The sequence below is a fragment of the Podarcis melisellensis genome (genome assembly GCF_964234715.1).
Source record: "Podarcis melisellensis genome assembly, chromosome: 12".
NCBI lineage: Eukaryota > Metazoa > Chordata > Lepidosauria > Squamata > Lacertidae > Podarcis > Podarcis melisellensis.
The window spans coordinates 13,200,757-13,218,964 of NC_138544.1; the positions used below are offsets into that span (position 1 = coordinate 13,200,757).

General features: G+C 40.2%; 1 protein-coding gene across 1 annotated transcript in view; it reads left to right on the forward strand.

Annotated features, from left to right (window-relative positions):
• The window catches only part of KIF15 (kinesin family member 15), a 47,780-nt gene that overhangs the window by 14,635 nt on the left and 14,937 nt on the right, over window positions 1-18,208 (forward strand). The window contains exons 11-25 of the mRNA XM_081882911.1: window positions 1,897-2,020; window positions 3,801-3,892; window positions 4,203-4,412; window positions 6,360-6,537; window positions 8,368-8,500; window positions 8,815-8,956; window positions 9,537-9,731; window positions 10,826-10,933; window positions 11,231-11,336; window positions 12,449-12,614; window positions 13,981-14,131; window positions 15,199-15,284; window positions 16,888-16,963; window positions 17,082-17,168; window positions 17,723-17,827. Coding sequence (XP_081739037.1) covers window positions 1,897-2,020; window positions 3,801-3,892; window positions 4,203-4,412; window positions 6,360-6,537; window positions 8,368-8,500; window positions 8,815-8,956; window positions 9,537-9,731; window positions 10,826-10,933; window positions 11,231-11,336; window positions 12,449-12,614; window positions 13,981-14,131; window positions 15,199-15,284; window positions 16,888-16,963; window positions 17,082-17,168; window positions 17,723-17,827 — 1,959 coding nt within the window. The remainder of the gene's footprint in view (window positions 1-1,896; window positions 2,021-3,800; window positions 3,893-4,202; window positions 4,413-6,359; window positions 6,538-8,367; window positions 8,501-8,814; window positions 8,957-9,536; window positions 9,732-10,825; window positions 10,934-11,230; window positions 11,337-12,448; window positions 12,615-13,980; window positions 14,132-15,198; window positions 15,285-16,887; window positions 16,964-17,081; window positions 17,169-17,722; window positions 17,828-18,208) is intronic.

Here is an 18,208-nt window from a genome sequence, read left to right on the forward strand (position 1 = left end):
TCAGCATTTGTCAGGGGAAGATATCAAAACATTCCTAGAAACAAGAGACTCTGCAGATGCTCTATGAATGTCCCGGACACTGTAGAGCATATTCTCCTTCATTGCCCATTGTACAGTACGCTCCGTCAACGCGTGCTGTCCCCTCTTTTGGGTGGTCTGGAACCGCAGCAAGGTGAATGTGTGGGATTCTACCTATCCGACGTTGACCAAAGGGTAACGGCGGGGGTAGCCGAGTTTTTGGCAGCAGTCCTCCAAGGAGCAGGTTAACAAGGAAAACCACTGACTCTATATGTATATATATATATGTACTTAGCAAACTGCTGCCTTTTTTATATATATTTCAAGGCTTTTATATGTTATTTTCTCTTTTAAGGTTTTATTTCCATAATGCCTAATAAAGGTTTGATAAAGAAAGAAACCTGAAACTGTTCTTAACCTGAAGCACCACTTTAGGTAATGGGGCCTCCTGCTGCCGCCACGCCAGCAGAGCCCAATTTCTGTTCTTATCCTGAAGCAAAGTTCTTAACCTGAAGCACTATTTCTGGGTTAACGGAGTGTGTAACCTGAAGTGTATGTAACCTGAAACGTATGCAACCTGAGGTACCACTGTATTAGGAAATGGGTTGCATTCCTTTCTAGAATACATGAGGTATGTTTCACATTTTTAGCTGTGCAACATACAATTCAATGATAATTACATGAGATAGAAGTTTTCTATTCACTTTGCACTTTTAAAACAGTATCAGACATTGTGGAACTTGCGTAAAAATGAAGAAACAGTCTGAAGTTCCCTTCTTGCAGTTCTCACAACCAAGACACTCAAGCTTCCTGGCCTATAACAACTCTCTGTGCTAAACCTTTACAGTGTGCATCTATTAAGAACTCCCAATCAAAACTGATAGACAGAGTTATGTGCATCTTATGCAAACACATGATTCACAAATTTATAAATGTGCATATGTGTACTATTGCTTCTGCCAACATCAACTTTCAAAGCCTTCCTGGGTTGCAAAGGGAAATAGGGCCATATGTTAAGAGGGTGGTGGTAGTGTTGGGTTTTTGAATACGTGCAGCGTCACACAGAGTCAATTAAGAGTTGGCCGACAGCCAAGGCCAAGTAAAGGAGTAAAATCTGCCGGGAGTTATAGAGGCCTGGAAACAGCTCTACCATTGGTAGAGGTCTCTCACAGGCATAATGATTTATGGCCTACTGACTGTAATGTGTTAGTTGGGAGTTAGGCGTTAGTGTTGGTCAGTGTGTTGTCTACGAGTCGTGTGGTGAGAGAGCTAGTTAAAGATCCGTGTTCTGTTCTGTTCCTGTAAATAGTAACTTGAAGCCCACTGTATATAATAAACACCTATAAGTAACAAGTTACTGGTTCCTTCTTCGTCCATCCTGCCTGCAACCGATTGCTTTCGTGAACTCTGCGTATACTCTGCTAAGGTCTGGCTAAGCTCCTGCAACAGGTCAGAAAGTTGCAAAACACCAACAGGTAGTGAGAAATGGGGGGGGGGGGGAGGCAGTAGTATTAGTCATGAGTAGGAGCAGCATGTAGGAAAACAAAAAGACTCCCTAAACTTGTTTCTGCGTCTTCACAAAGCAAACCTATACATTTTTCACTCCTCCGCACGTGAAGCCTTGCATTAAGAACATGTTTTTCTAAAAGAAAAGAGCTGAGATCAGGGGAAGGCTAAATTCTATAACTGATTTTGTAAATGCATAGAATATATGCTGCCATGCTAGTATCAGATAGTCTTCATTTTCAATATTATTTTCTTTTTAACCTATTATGTTTGAAAGTGAGAACAACGCATTCTAGTTGGCTTTGTCAGTAGGAATTGAATTATCCGATCACCAGGCACGTGCGTTTCAGTATTTTAAATTTTCTATTTAAGGCTGTGATAAATGAAGACACCCAAGGAAACGTGAAGCAGTTGCAGTCTGAAGTGAAGAAACTGAAAGAGCAGCTTGCTCTGCTTAATTCAGGGCAGTCTCTGCAAGATGCTTCTCTACCTACAGGTAAAGCCTATCCCCTTTCCCCCCTTAAAACTGGTGTTTCAGGATGATTTGTTTAAGCCCCCCATTTGTTTTCCATTTTAAAAAAAAAACCTCAAAGTTTTAAAAAATAAAACATGACTTTTGTACAGGATCAAACTTAATTCATGCTCCCAATATATCGCAGAAACAGAATGTCGTAATAGAAAACTGGTTCTCTGTATTCCAAAATGGCACCTTCCACAAACACAAGAGCGGAGGTATCAGCAAGAGCGGAGGTATTCAGAGAACCAAAGTTTGCAGAACTACAAATAAATCTTTAGTGGGGGAAACCAAAACAGTCCGTTGGGGACTGAGTGTATTTATATTCTTACCAAACCTTTCTTCCATATTGCTGAGGGTGGTTTTCAAAGTCTCTCTCTTCCTGAGCTCCCATATTATCCTCATAATAACCCCATGAGGCAAGTAACCCAGTCACCCAGTGAGCATCATGAATAAGTGAACCTGGATCTGTGCTCAGTAGACACAGAATTCTGGCTGGTGTTGGAGGAAGAGGGGGAAATGAGGTGGATAGAATGGTGTGCTAGAAGAGAATATGACTAGTTGACTAGAATTCTGAACAGAAACATTCAATACCACAACATGTTATTGCAAGTCCCATTTTCAGATCACGATTTGGTAGAATCCTTTAATAGCTAACATTTTGTTTTCACTATGGTTATTAACACAGAATTAATGTGTGTAAACTGTAAATATCACTACAGCTCAGACAATGCAGAAGCTTACAGTGAAATCCTCTGTATATTTGCTAGGGAGTAACAGTCTGATCGGGACGTGGGTGGCACTTTGGGGTAAACCGCAGAGCCTAGGACTTGCCGATCAGAAGGTTGGCGGTTCGAATCCCCGTGATGGGGTGAGCTCCCATTGCTCGGTCCCTGCTCCTGCCAACCTAGCAGTTCGAAAGCACATCAAAGTGCAAGTAGATAAATAGGTACCGCTCCGGTGGGAAGGTAAATGGCGTTTCCGTGCACTGCTCTGGTTCACCAGAAGCGGCTTAGTCATGCTGGCCACATGACCCGAAAGCTGTACGCCGCTCCCTCGGCCAATAAAGCGAGATGAGCACTGCAACCCCAGAGTCGTCTGCGACTGGACCTAATGGTTAGGGGTCCCTTTACCTTTAACAGTCTGATCTGTGCATGTCACCTTGAAAGTTAGTCTGGATCCAAATTTTTGGGACTAAATTGCATCTGCAATTTCCATTCATTTCTGTAGTTACTAAGTAACAAACATAGGCAGCAGTTCTTCACCTGGAAGTAAGGCCCGTTGAATTCGGTGGCATGTACCACAAGGTAGACATGGTTGGAATCATAACCATGGTATTGAACCAAGCAACAATGTTTGTGAAACTTATCCTCAACTCAGTGTGGGTATGATTGTTGCTTTAATGGCCAATTCTGTGCAAACGCAAGGATCCCAAATTCTGCACAGAATCAAACTGAATCCTTTGGAACAGACTTCTTAGTAAACACATTTAGCATTGTGTTGTATTTCAGTTATGCTTAACTGAAATGTTCAACAAGCTTTTGTATTTAAACATTTATAAAAATCCCAAACCTCTTTATCCTGAATCTCCTTTAAATGCAGTTTTAGATAAGAAAGTTTAGCCATAATCATAAAACGATAATGTGTATTTCGGCTATAACATATTAAAAACCAGCGCTAAATATCTCAGTTGACACACAAAATAGACAAATAATTCTAAGGAAGTGTAACCTAATGTATTTTGTTCTACATTCTCTCTAAGCTACCCTCACACGTGATGTAGGAAATGCAGATTATCTGAACCATTTTCTTGAAGCAATGCTGTTATTGGAAAAAGCTGAAAGTGAAAGAAAGGTAAGAATAGGAATACTATGGTACAGTGTTAGGAAAGGTCCAATTAACAAAAATATCTTTGCCCTGGAACAATAATTTGTTCCTTTCTTAAAAGCTGAACTAATTTATTTATATGGCTCCACGCATACACCCCAAATCAGTTGAACACAAATGTTGAGAATGTGTGAATAGCATATTAACATAAGTTTGTCTCTTCATTTAATGATTTCTGTTGATCACATCTAAGAGAGGGTTGGACAAATATACTTTTCATTATGAATGTGTCATGATGCTTTTGCTTCCTGCTTAATTGGCTGCCTTTATTTTTAAGATGCTGTTAGAAAAAGTTGCCCAACTAGAAGAGCTGTGTGTCAAAAAGGAGAAGTTCATTCAATCCAATAAAATGATTATTAAATTCAGAGAGGATCATATAACTCGCCTGGAAAAACTACATAAAGAGGCTCATGGCAGCTTTTTGCCCAGTGAACAAGAGAAGCTCTTTGGGGAACTGAAGGAGGAGCTGAAGATTCTCAGAGAACAGGTAGCTGTATTTTTGTTTAATGTATTACCCGGATCAGGCCAAACATCTGTCTACTCCGGCATTCTCTGGCAAGCCAGATGCCCCCAGAAAGCACATTAATTGAGCAACATTCCTCTTCTGTTCTTGTCTTCCTACATCTGTTATTGAGAAGTGTACTTCTCTAAACATGGAGGTTAACTGTTGTGGTTAGTAGCCCTTAAAAGTTCTACACACAAATTGCAAGTAGGTTTTTTGGCCAATGTACACAGCTGAACCAAAAAGAGACACACTTTTACGCTATCCCTGGTATTAAACTTGAATGAAAAACTTTTAAGCTGATTTCAGCACTCTTCCGTAACTCATGGATCTTAATTGATTTTGAAGGTTTTGCATTTCTTCTTGTGGTTGTTGAGTTGATTTTATAATTTATAATCGATATAATTCTGAAAGCACTTATTGAAAATCAGCTTCTGTTTTTATTAACATATGTATTGACTTCAGCTGGATGCAGCAAACAATTTCATCCAAGCTAATCTGAACTACCATATTTTTCGCCCTATAGGACGCACCGTCCCATAAGGTGCACCTAGTTTTTGGGGGGGGAAATAAAGGGGGGGAAATTATTCCCCCCCCCCCAGGCGCAGGGCTGGGGCGGGGGAGGCCCGAGCTTCCCCCGACCCCAGCCCCCAAACAGGCAGCTCTCTGCAAGCCGTGGGAGCCCAGCGCTGGCTCCCGCTGCTTGCGGAGAGGTCCGCGGAGCCTGGACGCGCTGAGCTCAGCACGCGCAGGCTTCGGCATGCAGGCAACTCTCCGCAAGCAGCGGGAGCGCTCCCGTTGCTTGCGGAGAGGTCTGCGAAGCCTGGAGAGCGAGAGGGGTCGGTGCACACCGACCCCTCTCGCTCTCCAGGCTTCAGCAAAAGCCTGCATTCGCCCCATAGGACGCACACACATTTCCCCTTCATTTTTGGAGGGGGAAAAGTGCGTCCTATAGGGCGAAAAATACGGTACTTAACCAAGTATGTTCCAAAGCAGAATGTTCCAAAGAAGGATGTACTTGTGCATTTTGTATTTGTCTTCCTTTAGTAATGTTTTCTTTTGAAATGTTTCAAGACTGTTTTGTTAACTTTGCTGCATTCTGTATGCATTCTGTAGTTGGCCTCCTTTGTGATGTTTTCTTTTGAAATCCTTAAAGACAATATTTAAGGATTGTTACATATATTGTTTTGGATATACACTTTATACAGGATGAGTCTTTAAAAAGAGGCCCCATGGAACATGTGTACTCTGTATCCACGGGGCCTCTTTTAAAGGACTCACCTTGTAGTTGACTTTCTTCTGTAATATTTTGTTAATTGTTTTGTTTGATGCTTTAATGTGGGTTGTAAAGTCCTTTGAGATCCTTTTTCTTTTGCATATAAAGTGCTATAAAAATGAAATTAATAATTATAATAGGATCAAATAGGACACAAGCCTTTCAGAAATGTCATGTGGGCCATAGTGTAAAAACGTGCAAGGAACAGCGTCACTATTTAAAGCAGATAAGTGTAAATACAGTGGAACCTTGGTTTTCAAGCATCTCAGAAGCCGAACGTTTCAGAAGCCGAACACCAAAACCCCAGATATAATTGCTTCCATTTTTGAACACGCGTCGGAAGTCCAATGGCTTCCTAGGCACATTTCTCTATTTTTTCAATTTAATTCTCCAACCACCCACTGCACCTCGGTTGTCGAACATTTCAGAAGTCGAGCCATCTTCCAGAACGGATTACATTCGACAACTGAGGTTCCACTGTATGTGGTTTTGAAGTTCATTCTCTTTTGTGTGCTAGGAAACATTTTAAAGAAAGCCTAAGAAAAGTAATCAGGATTTTTAAAAATTAAAACTTCCTATACTAATATAGTAATACACCTGTTCAGGTTTTGAGGATTGTTTATATCATGAATTAACAGAATATGTGTTATGTACAGGTGGAACAGCATCCACGTGTTGCAAAATATGCTATGGAGAACCATGCCCTTCGAGAGGAGAACAAACGACTTCGCTCCCTGCAGTCAGTGAAAAGTGCCCAGGATATTGATGCTCAGGCAATGGCAGAGTTGGAAAAAATATTTTTAGAAGCTTCAGGTAGAGAAAGCAATAAAAGAGGTATGAAAAAGTTGAAATACATATTTCATATATGAAGTTATATTTTTTTAAAGGTTCTCTACTCTGATCTCATAGTTAAAGCAATGCTGTTTTAACATTTTTCTCCTCCAAAGCAGTGCCCAATAAATTCACTGGCATTTTGTTTTCAGGTTTGATGGATTTTAAGTCTGTTCCTTTGGAGGACGTTACTAGGCTGAATGAGTCATATACTGATAAACATTGTGATTAGTAACTGTGGCGGCAGTTCTTGTCAAGACAGACTGCTTCATATGAACATACTGCAGTCGGGCTGATCTCCCTCTGCAATGCTTTCTGCATATTTTAAAAGGCAATTGTCTGCCTGGCATCATGTTGAAGATCTTGTGAATTAATAGGAGCTAGTTGCTGATAGAATAAAATTTTATGCATACAATGAAGGAAAGTTAGAAACGGCTGCCTGAAATATAGAACTGTAGAGTTGGAAGGGACCTTGAGGATCATTTAGTCTAACCCCCTGCAATGCAGGAATAGGAAGCTGTCCCAATACAGGGATCGAACCTGCAACCTTGGTGTTACTAGCACCATGCTCTGACCAGCTGAGCTATGCAGTTGCATAACCGGTGTCTGGGATAATATGGCCTAGAACAGGCATAGGCAAACTTGGCCCTCCAGATGTTTTGGGACTACAACTCCCATCATCCTTGACCACTGGTCCTTTTAGCTAGGGGTGATGGGAGTTATAGTCCCGAAACATCTGGAGGGCCGAATTTGCCTATGCCTGGCCTAGAACATGGTTGCACAGATGAACTCTGCACTATTATCTCCATCGTGGGAAATATTTCCTTTGGAGACAGAATGTCATCACAGCTCCTTGCAGGAACAAAACTGATTCATGTGAACTTCCCACTACGAAAAAGCATTACTTAAAATATAAATATCCTAAGTTTTTATTTAAAAAAAATATTACAAGTTTTCAAAGAAATAATAATTTTATTATTTATACCCCATCTGTCAGGTGCTGGTGTGGTTGCTTGAGAGCAAACAGGCAAGACTCCAACCTGTCTTTTCCAGGCTTTATTATTAATACAAACTATTTACAGTGCAGAGCGTCGCAAGTCCATGTCTGCTCAGTCGCCAGCAGGATCTGGGTGTGGCCGGTCCTTGTACCTCCCCCAGCAAAACAGTCGTGTGATCCCCATCCTTCTCCTCCCCTCTCTGCGCCCAAACCTGTGCAGCGTGGGCACTGGCAAAGGGGTACTTCCCTTCTCTCCGGTTTGCTCAGGCTCGGTGTTGGGGCTCTCCCTAGCATCTCCTGGTCCCTGAACCCACTCCCAACCGGAGGAGGGGCTTTCCTCCTCGCCAGAGGAGGAACTGCTTCGCAAGACCTTCGGAGGCTCCCTGTAACACAACTGCCCTTCCACCTCTCGCCTCTGAGCTGATGGCAGTTCCCTGACACTATCCATCTATGTGAAGGGAGTGTCTGTACAGGTGTGGGCATAGCCCACCTTACAGTGCCATGTGGTACAACCTGGGCATACTTACCGGCTGTTTCTGAGAACTAGGCCCAAGGCTATCGTATCAAAGTGAAAGCACACGCTTAGTACCTTTTTTACTTAATTAGCCAATGGCGCAGGACAGCAAAGCTATAGATGTAACAAACACGTGGCAATTGTTCAATATGCATTCAGAAACAAAATCCAATACATTCTGTAAGGAGTACTATCTTTGATCTTATGCAGGTTTAAACATTAAAAAAATAAAAATCATTGCAGCTTTAATATGCTGCACGGACAGGTGAAGGTGTTCACTTTCGCACATCTAAGAAAGCATTAACTTTTAAATCCCAAACAGGTCAGCAGACGTGTTCTACTGCCTCGTCAACAGACAGCAGCTCTAGTGAAAAGCTGAAGGAACGCCTCCTCACTACCCAGAGTGAACTGGCAAGTTCCAAACAGGAACATGAAGAATTTAAAGAGCTAACAAAGTGAGTTGAATCTGTGTCCTAACATTCTTCCACGAAATACCCTTCCCTGAAAATATAAGCAGCTGTTTATCAAGGGCAAAATTCTGGTTCCAACCAGAATTTCTAAAAGTTAAGACAGAAGTTAAAAGCATCAACAAGCCTTGTATCTAACAAATGCATGGGAGGAGTTTTTTGGGGATGTCTCCTGTCTAAGCAGAAGACACCATCTTGAATCTTGCTGTGTTTTTTCTTTTTTGAGATTTTTTTTTCTTAATGAGAGCCATTTTAATAAGATAACCATGTTTGATTTTATGGTGCATTTGTTTCTTTAACAGGAAAAAACAGATAGAGCTTGAGTCGGAACTTCTGTCTCTGCAGAAGGCAAACCAGCATCTTGAGAAAATTTTAGAGGCAACTAAGGCATGTAAACGCCAGGAAGTCTCCCATCTTAATAAAATACACAGAGAAACTTTAAAGGTATGAGGCTATGACAAGGAAAGCTAATTTAGCTGTTTAAAATATCAGGAATGTTAATGAGCTTTGTGCAAAAAGAAAATTCTCATTTAGGGAGTGCAGGTATGAAAAAATCCATGTTTTATAATAGGGATGCACTGTTTCATAGATGAATGCTGTTTGAGAAAAATAAGGAAAGGAACCTGGAATTCAGATGTCTGAACACTACAAAAGAGCTAAGGAGAGATTCAAACAAACTGAGAGTGCTTGCACTTGTTTTATTTACATACAATTTGGGGTGATTTCCCCCTCCCTCAACAACCTCATATGCTCCATCCTACACTGTTCAGGAGGGCTTCCTAACTCACCAGAGAAGCAGGGGGCAGGAATAAGTGGCTGCAAGAGGAGGGAGGGCAGGAAAAATTTCATCTCATGAAGTTCCTTAACTTTACTTACCATATGACGCAAATCCTCTAAATTCACTTCCATGTTATTCTTGTATTTCTACCTATGTAAATTTATTATTATTATTATTATTATTATTATTATTATTATTGAAATGTGTTTTGTGTGTGTGTTTTTAAAAAAATCATTTCTATTACAGAATATCGCTACCCCAACAAAGGCTTATCAGCTAAGATCTCGACTGGTGGCACGATTTACCCCTGAAACCTTGAGCCCGGAGTCTGTTGATATTCAAAGCTCAGGCGATAACGATTATATTTTTAATGAGCCCATGCCTCCTGAGATGAATGAACAAGCCTATGAGGCTGTTGCAGAAGAGCTGAGAGTGGCACAGGTGAAGTTTCAGGATGCAAAATGCAGATTTCTAAAATTGTTTCATCAAGATGCTGTGAACTAGGAGGTAGGAATGGGCAGAGTTAAGTCAACAGTCTCAGGCAGATCTACAAACCTGTGGTGAGATTGCACTTGGAATACTGCGTATAGTTCTACTTGCTTCCACTCAAAAAGAACTGGAAAAGGTTCAGAAAAAGGCAATCAAAACGATCGAGGGCTTGAAGCGACTCCTGTGAGGAAAGTTTACAATATTTTGGTGTTTTAGAACAAAGGTGTGTAAGGGAGAGACATGAGAGGTGCATAAGATTGGGCGTGGTGTAGAGAGGAAACAGTTTTCCTCCCTCATAATAGTAAAACCCAGGGTCATCTAATAAAACAATGTTGGAAGATTCAGGAGAAAAGAAGAAAAAGATTCTCCGCACCAGACATCGTTAAACTATAGAATTTGCTCCTGCAAGAGGTGGCAATGTCCACCAACTTGGATAACTTCATTTTATTTATTAAATTGCTACTCTTCCTCTCAAAGAAGCTTGGAGTAGCAAACACGTACATAGTAAAACAATACCATTAAAAATAAATTTTAAAATATTTTAAGCATCTAAGCTAATAATTTCAATGTATCCAGGAGCCTTTGAGCCATCTAATGCCTGGGTAAACAGTATTTTTTTAAACTTCTTCCTGAAAATTTATAATGAAGGAGACAATGGCTGGCCACTGAGAGCGGGTTGCTGGACTAGATAGACCTTTGGTCTGATCCAGCAGGGACTACTTATGCTCAGATTTTACTTGAGTGCTTTAAGAAAAGGCATGCAAAGGCTGTTCAAATGAGAGAGCTATCTGACGCTGTTCATCTTTCTATGGAAACTTTCCTCTTTAGCCATTTAGCTGTATTTGGAGATTTGGGTTCTGGCTGCATTTACAATGCAGTAAAGCTAGGGCTTTAGAACTCTTCCTGTAGATTTACAATGTATTTACGTACCCCATAAGTTTGTGCAGGAATATATAAATGCATTAGAAGAAAATATTTAGCAGCGGCAATGCAGTTGCTAGTACGATTATAAATTTGCTTAATTTTCCCTATATGTCCTGTTGCAGGAAGAATTAAGCACTCTTCAGATCAAACTAGATGCCGAAGAAAGTAAAACTGTAAAACTCCAGCAGCATATTAATAAATTGGAGCACCATTCTTCACAAGTGCAAGAGGTAAAGAACTAGTGCAAGGACTCTTGTAGGAGGAAGTAGAAAGCTTAGCTTAATTATTGTTACTATCTGACGTAATACTTCATTATTTACTTTAACTGCATGCAAAGATTTTTCTTGAAGTGTCCATGGCTGCTTGTACCATTTTAAGACTTAACAGGATCCAAGACTTAACCATCCAATCAGAACAACAGGGCCGGGCAATGTTCCTTTGTAACTTGTACATCCTATGCATTCATGTACATATGCATTCTCATACTCAAACACTCATTATTTGACTTCTTCTTTTTCCAACTGAAGCTCTTTGCCTCGGAAAGAAGCAGTTGGCAGACTGAAAAGCAAGGGCTTCTTGAAAAGCTAGACTATCTTGAGAAACAATACCAAGACACTCAGAGCAAGGCGGACAGTAAGTTTGGGTAACAATAGAATTCTGCGTGATTTTTTACCAAAGATGTATTTTTTTTTCTAGTGCAGCACAAACAGTCCCAATTTGTGCACTGTTTTCACTACTTCCGTGTGACCAAAATGTATGGCTGAAAATTGCCTTTTGCTGAGAATGGGGTAGATGGGTCCACTACCTCCATCTTTTCAAAATTAATTCAAATTTTCAATTCAATCTATAGGTCACTGTTCTTTGTAGGTAACCCCATAGCGGATCATTTAGTTGTCTTTAGTCTGAAAATTGCAATGGAATGGGAGTCAGTGGGCACAGCCAATAGAATTGGGTGGAGGGAGGAAAATATGTTCCCCTAAATGGTAGAGAGATAGATGTTGCCTCCATGTATGTGTATGCATTTGTTGGAAGCTGCCATGCTGATTTCTGGGTAGAAAGACAGAAAAGAATTTAAATTAATGAGAGTTATTGGGCTTCACTCAGAAATATTAGTGCATTTGCTAAAGCTCTGAAATCTGCTATACACAGAATCTGAGGCACTCCATTAATCAGAAAAATCTGAAAAGAGGACATAGGCACTTCTTTCTCTCAAAGCGTGACATTTTCTCTAGAATATCACATAGAATAGAAACAACCACATGTGGAATGAAATATTGGGTTCTTGAAGATTGGTTGCTTCTCTAAACACTGCTAATAGTGGAGGAACGAATCTCTGCTTGCATAATGAATGTGACTCAGCTAGTATGATAAAACCATTTTTATGGCACTACATGCTTTCTGAAGTATATGCTAAAAAGCACAGCTTAATCCCAAGTCAATATAACTGGACATGAAAAAGGGTTTGGCATCATTCCTTGAATTCTTTACTTACTGAAGTGCTTTGTGATCTTCGTAGGGTTTTGCCTTTCCTACCTTCCCCAAGTTTATAATTTGACTTTACTACTTACTGAGCATTTTTCTGCTGAAAGATGGCAAGAATGGCTTTAGTTGGAACTTTCGCATATTTCTTTAGCTTTCAGGGAAGACTGGAATATTTGGTATTACATCAGGTGAATATTGGTATCTATTAATGGAATTTTTTACAAGTGTATTTTACAAGGATTTTGTTTGTTTTTTCCAAACAGTGTTAAACACTGAGGTTCGTGACTTACGAATAGTCCTGCAATCTGCAGACAAGGATCTGTCTGTTGTAAAAATGGAATATGACCGTTTCAGAAGAACTCAAGAAAAAGAAATGGGTGAACTCTCTAGCAGACATATGAATGTACAACTGCAACTTGATAACGTAAGGTATGTCATTATTTTAAGAAAAGCTTCTTCAATACATGGGAATAAGGGCTATTTCAAACTTGATATATTTCCATATGAATAGCACCTCTGAGTAAGAGAAAATGTGCACAAATGTCTCTGTGTCAGCTGCCACGTGTGGTGACTGCTGAACCATTTACGTATGCCATGATATTCACATGAATTGCTGCTCCTACACTGAAGTACCAGCTGTGTAATATTTTCAAGAGAAAGATTTGGTTATGTGCTATTCCTTTTGGTTTGTGGGGGAATTAAAATGCTAACTTCACGTTCCACAGGCTCAAATTAGAAGAAGATTGCTAAAATAAAATGAACCTTACGGAGTGTCTACACAGTAATTTATTTCAACAATTGGGCTTATAGTCACAAGAAACTATTCCTTTATCAGAAAATAAGCTAAGATGACAGTCTTCATCTGATTTTTCAAGATGTGTTCTAGGACACCTAGGGGTCCTTCGGCAACTTGTCAGGGGCTTGTCAGTGAGAAGATCTGTAGGGGCAGAAAAACTTCCCTGAAAGTTAAGTTGTCTGCTACTAGTAATCTTCTCTTACAATGCACAGCTACAGGAGAGTGCTGGCTGTGCTTTAGGGCATGTCCTCAATTCACATGAGGCAATTGTGAGGGACCTGCCTTGTTTGACAAGGTACCTCTCACAAAATGGCCCAGAATCTGGAAATCAGTATGTGTTGAGGTAGAAAGAGTTCCTGGAAGGACATTGAAAACCACTGATTTTAGACTGCATCATATAGAAAGGCATCCTTTTGGTCTATAGTGGTACCTCGGTTTTCGGACGTCTGTTGCCGAACGTTTCAATTTTCAAATGCCAAAAATCCGGAAGTAAATGCTACCGTTTTCGAAGGCCCTTCAGAAGTTGAACGGCTTCCCCTGTGTGTATCTGTGTTTTTCACAATTTCCTCTATTGAATTGGCAGACTGCCCTTTGCGCCTCGGTTTTCAAACCTTTTGGCAGTCAAATGGTCTTCTGGAATGGATTATGTTTGAAAACTGAGGTACCACGGTATTGTGTAAAAAAAAAAAGGATACCAACAGCCAGTTTAGTCTTAATTAGCTGCATTCTGGAAGTGTTGTTAGTCTTTTTCTGGCCTATAGATGTATCGAAAGGATTTCTAGTACATGAAAGATATAAAATATATCTGTATGATGTGACTTCACCAGTGTGCCTAGGTCTACTTGCTTTGCCCTCTTGCTCTCTCCATTTCTTTCCCCTCCGGCTGTCTTTTGGCCCCACGCTAATCCCTGAGGTAATGTACTAACTTTGTTTTGAAACTCGAAAGGTGCAAGACAAAACCAGAGGCCTTATGAGTAACGTAATATTCTTTCACCGAAGGCTCGAATACGAAAACATACTTGAAAGAAAGACAAGCCTGCAAGATGACTATGACAACCTGCAGGAAATACTGAAATTTGAGACTGACCAGCTAACGCAGCAGCTCACTGATAGCAAGCAAGAAACTGAAGCACTGAAAACTGAGCTTTGGGTAAGTAATGAATGCGAAAAAGATTTCACCTTTAACTGTACATTGTGTAGATCAGCATAATTAAAAGATTCGTGGCAGTGGGAAAGGAGCAAACTATCAATTTGCCCCAATCCCTCCACCTACTGCAAGATTGGATTGGACACAGTAAACATTTATAAGTGTAAACATTTATGCAACGTGCATTAGACAGGTGAAGACGAGGAGGGGGAGCCATGCATTTCCAGGCTTCTACTTGTCTATCAGGACGCAGGTGGCGCTGTGGGTTAAACCACAGAGCCTAGGGCTTGCCGATCAGAAGGTTGGCGGTTTGAATCCCTGCGATGGGTGAGCTCCCATTGCTCGGTCCCTGCTCCTGCCCACCTAGCAGTTTGAAAGCACAAGTGGACAAATAGGTACCGCTCCGGCAGGAAGGTAAATGGCATTTCTGTGCGCTGCTCTGGTTTGCCAGAAGCGGCTTAGTCATGCTGGCCACATGACCCAGAACCTGTACGCCGGCTCCCTCGGCCAATAAAGCAAGATGAGCGCTGCAACCCCAGAGTCGGCCACGACTGGACCTAATGGTCAGGGGTCCCTTTACCTTTACTTGTCTACCTGCTTCTAAGGAATACCATCTTTCTAACGTTAAAACAGCTACTACTGTCACAGGCAGTTAATTCTTTGGTGGAACTGAAGATGAGCCTATGTATTTCTGCAAAAACTCACTTATTCTAAAAGCTTGGCCTTCAAAACAAATTTCCTTCACTGACTTCCTGTCTAAAGCTTTTGGAAGCTCTGTGTTCACCCTGTGTTAGGGTTCAGGGGCTGTATCTCAGCAGCGATTTGGATCCTTATGAAATGCTCAGGGTTTTTATCAACAAATAAACTCTTTAAATGTCCTTGCAATTACTGGCAAAATGAGGGAGCACACGCCGGGACTGGGTCACTTTAGTAGCCTTGCGCTGCTGTCTCATTAATGAGGCTTTCCTAAGGTTAATAATATTATATATTTACTGAAGTACTTAGGAACGTTAAAGAACTGAAAATACTGCAACCATTTGCCAAATGTTTGTACATCTATTATCTTTTAGAATGCATTGGGCCTGTTAGAAAGTGAAAAAGAACATAATCAAAAATTAACAATGCAACTACAAGAAGATAAAGAGCATAATTCCAAGTAAGTCTTAACTATATGAAATCACGGAGTTCAATTTTGGGTTGGTGGTTCCATCCTTTTAACATTTTTGATTAGTATCTGTGCATTGAAATATATAAATCCATTTTTTGTGGAGGAAGTAATTGAAATATGCCCGGTACATTAGTTGTTCTACTTTTCCAATTCCGAAATGCCCACTGTTTTTAGTCTTATCCCACCCTTCCCAAGATGGTGTAGAGTAGTGGACACCCTATTGTGGGTTAACTCTTTTAAGATGCTGGACAGCAAAATGAGACAGTGTTTCAAAAGCAACAGAGTGAGCCCACCTGCTTACGCAGTGGTTCAGTTCTAGGGGTCTACACGCAAAGGCAAAATCACGAAACGTCAGGAACCCCCAAAACTGCCCCCCTACAAGGTAAAGGGCTCTGGAGAGATCTGGGGAAGCTCTTCCCGCAGCAGAAAAACCTTCTGGGTGCTTAGGTGATGAGAAATAAATAAATGGAGAGCAGGGAACTGGGTTTGCCCCCCTCTCCATTTATTTCTTTACCCCTCACCTGCATACAGTTGCGATTGTTTAAGTAAAATGAGCATAAGTTGCAGGTCTGCTGTATTTTTTAAAATACCTTCAGATGAAGCAGGACAGAGCAGCATTAAAACCCTTCTAAATCGAGAAACAGTATCACAAGTGCATATCAATCTGACCTGCTGGTCAGCTGAATGCGTTTCTCCGCTATGCACAGCGTATCTCCTGAATTTGAATGGGTTCCTTCCACAGAACTGAGACTTGTGATATAATTCTAATGGTGGGTTTTCTTTGGGGAATAGACAGCATTTGGGATGTGCAGAGAAGTCTGTTTGACTTCCAAAACTTTCGAAAACCAAAGCGCGGCTTCTGCAGCCAATCAAAAGCTGCAGAAGCCCTGTCAGATGTTCGGTTTCCAAAAATAGTTTGCAAACCGGAACACTCACTTCTGGGTTTGCAGCGTTCGGGAGCCAAAACATTTGAGAACTAAGCTGTTCAAAAACCAAGGTATGACTGTACTCTGGTTATAATTGGTGGCATTGAACTGCTTGATATTTTATTAGTGAATTATAAAAATGATAGAAGTGAAAGGTTTGATTGTTTAAAAAGCTAACTACTTGATCAAATTTCAATGTACGTATTATTAAGCATTGTCTATAAGTGCTGTCCTGAGATATTAAAGGAGTTTACGTTTTTAAAAACAATTAAAGCTACTCTATATAGTTAGAAGGAACAGGTTATCTTTATTTATTTTTAGTTCCCTAATAATGAACCTGAATCAAAATAGTTGAAAATTAAATCAACCAAAGTTTTGTTTGTTTGCACTTGCTATTAAACATTGCAGCTATACTAGAAATATAAATGTGATTGTTCTCATTATTAAATGGCATTTCTTTGTGGAAGATTTGCCACAAGAAGTAGTAAGTGATAGCTAACAGCAATTCCAGTAAGTTTGGGGAAGAGCTTTCTTCTGACAACAATTGCAGTGCCATTTTCATACTGTAGAGCATAACTAAATTAAAATTAGCGCAAGACAAAGTTTACTTGGGTTAGTGCCTTTTCTTCTGTCTCTTATAAGTGATTGCATTTATTCTCTGCTAGGGAACACCTGAAAATTAGTGAAATCGTGGAGTTAGAGAAGCAATATTCCGAAATGGTGTCAAGATGTGAGCAGCAGGTACAGCCGTGTGTGCTTACAAATGGAGCATTTTAAAATTAGTTTTTTGATAAAAGTAGTTGACTGCTATATTTGCAAATCCAAGGAGAGTTAATTTGAAGCCATTTTTTTTCTCTAGGAAATAAAGTTGCAGAATTTGGAGCAAAATCTAACTGCTTCTGAGGAAGTTATTGTTTCTCTGCAGAAAACAAATGCTGCTGATAAGGTATGGATACAACTTGTGCACAAAATATCCTAAGTGTGTGTGTGTGAGCAAGAGAGAGAGAGTTGATATTGTTGCTTGGGTTATTTGTTCTTCAGGAAAGAAAAGGTTTCCCTTCTGTAGCAGGCATTGTGTATACAGTAAATCAAAGTTTTGCAATCCCAGTTAAAAAAACTTTCATTTACTTAATTTATTTAGATGTGTGGAACCTAAGGAGAGATAGAAATGTTTTCTCACAAACTTGACACTTTTTAAAGGTAAAGTTTTGGTTAAAGTGTTGATACATTTGTGGGTGTATGAGAGAGCCATTTACAAACACCATCCTGATGCAGGCCCAAGGAGATTAAAAACAAACTACTACTACTACTACTACTACTACTAATAATAATAATAATATATTACTTATACCCCGCCCATCTGGCCAGGTGTCCCCAGCCACTCTGGGCGGCTTCCAACAGAATATTAAAAACACAATAATACCTTGTGACATAGTTGCTATATGGAATTATATGCCTTAACAAATCAAGATCAATACAATGTTGTTCTTTTTGTTGTAGGAAGTTGTGTCAGACCTGATGAACCAGATCCAGGACATGAGGATATCCATTAGCCGGAAGACAGAGTGCATAGAAGGGCTTACAAGTGAGCTGGAGGACATAAAAGTATGTTCCATTCATTCCCATAAGGTGATGTGTCAAAAAGGAGTAACAGATCAACAGCAGGTTGTGCCGAGTGCTTCTGGTTTCTTTGGCTGGGCTGAAAACTGAACTTTGTGTATCACCTCCATAGACTAGAAAAACAGCTTTGAAATGTACATGCTAGAGCAGTAACCTAGATGTTCCAAAAGTCAGAAAAATAAGTCTAGTGACAGAACATGGAGAAACCGTTAACAGTTAATAGGATATTCTAGCTGATGGTCTTTAACCGAGTATATAACTAATATTGTTAGATGGTCATCCTCTTGGGTTAATTATTTTGTGGTATTTTTTGAGTCACTCGATTTTTTTATTCCCTCTTAGTCTTCTAATTATGAAGAATTGTGG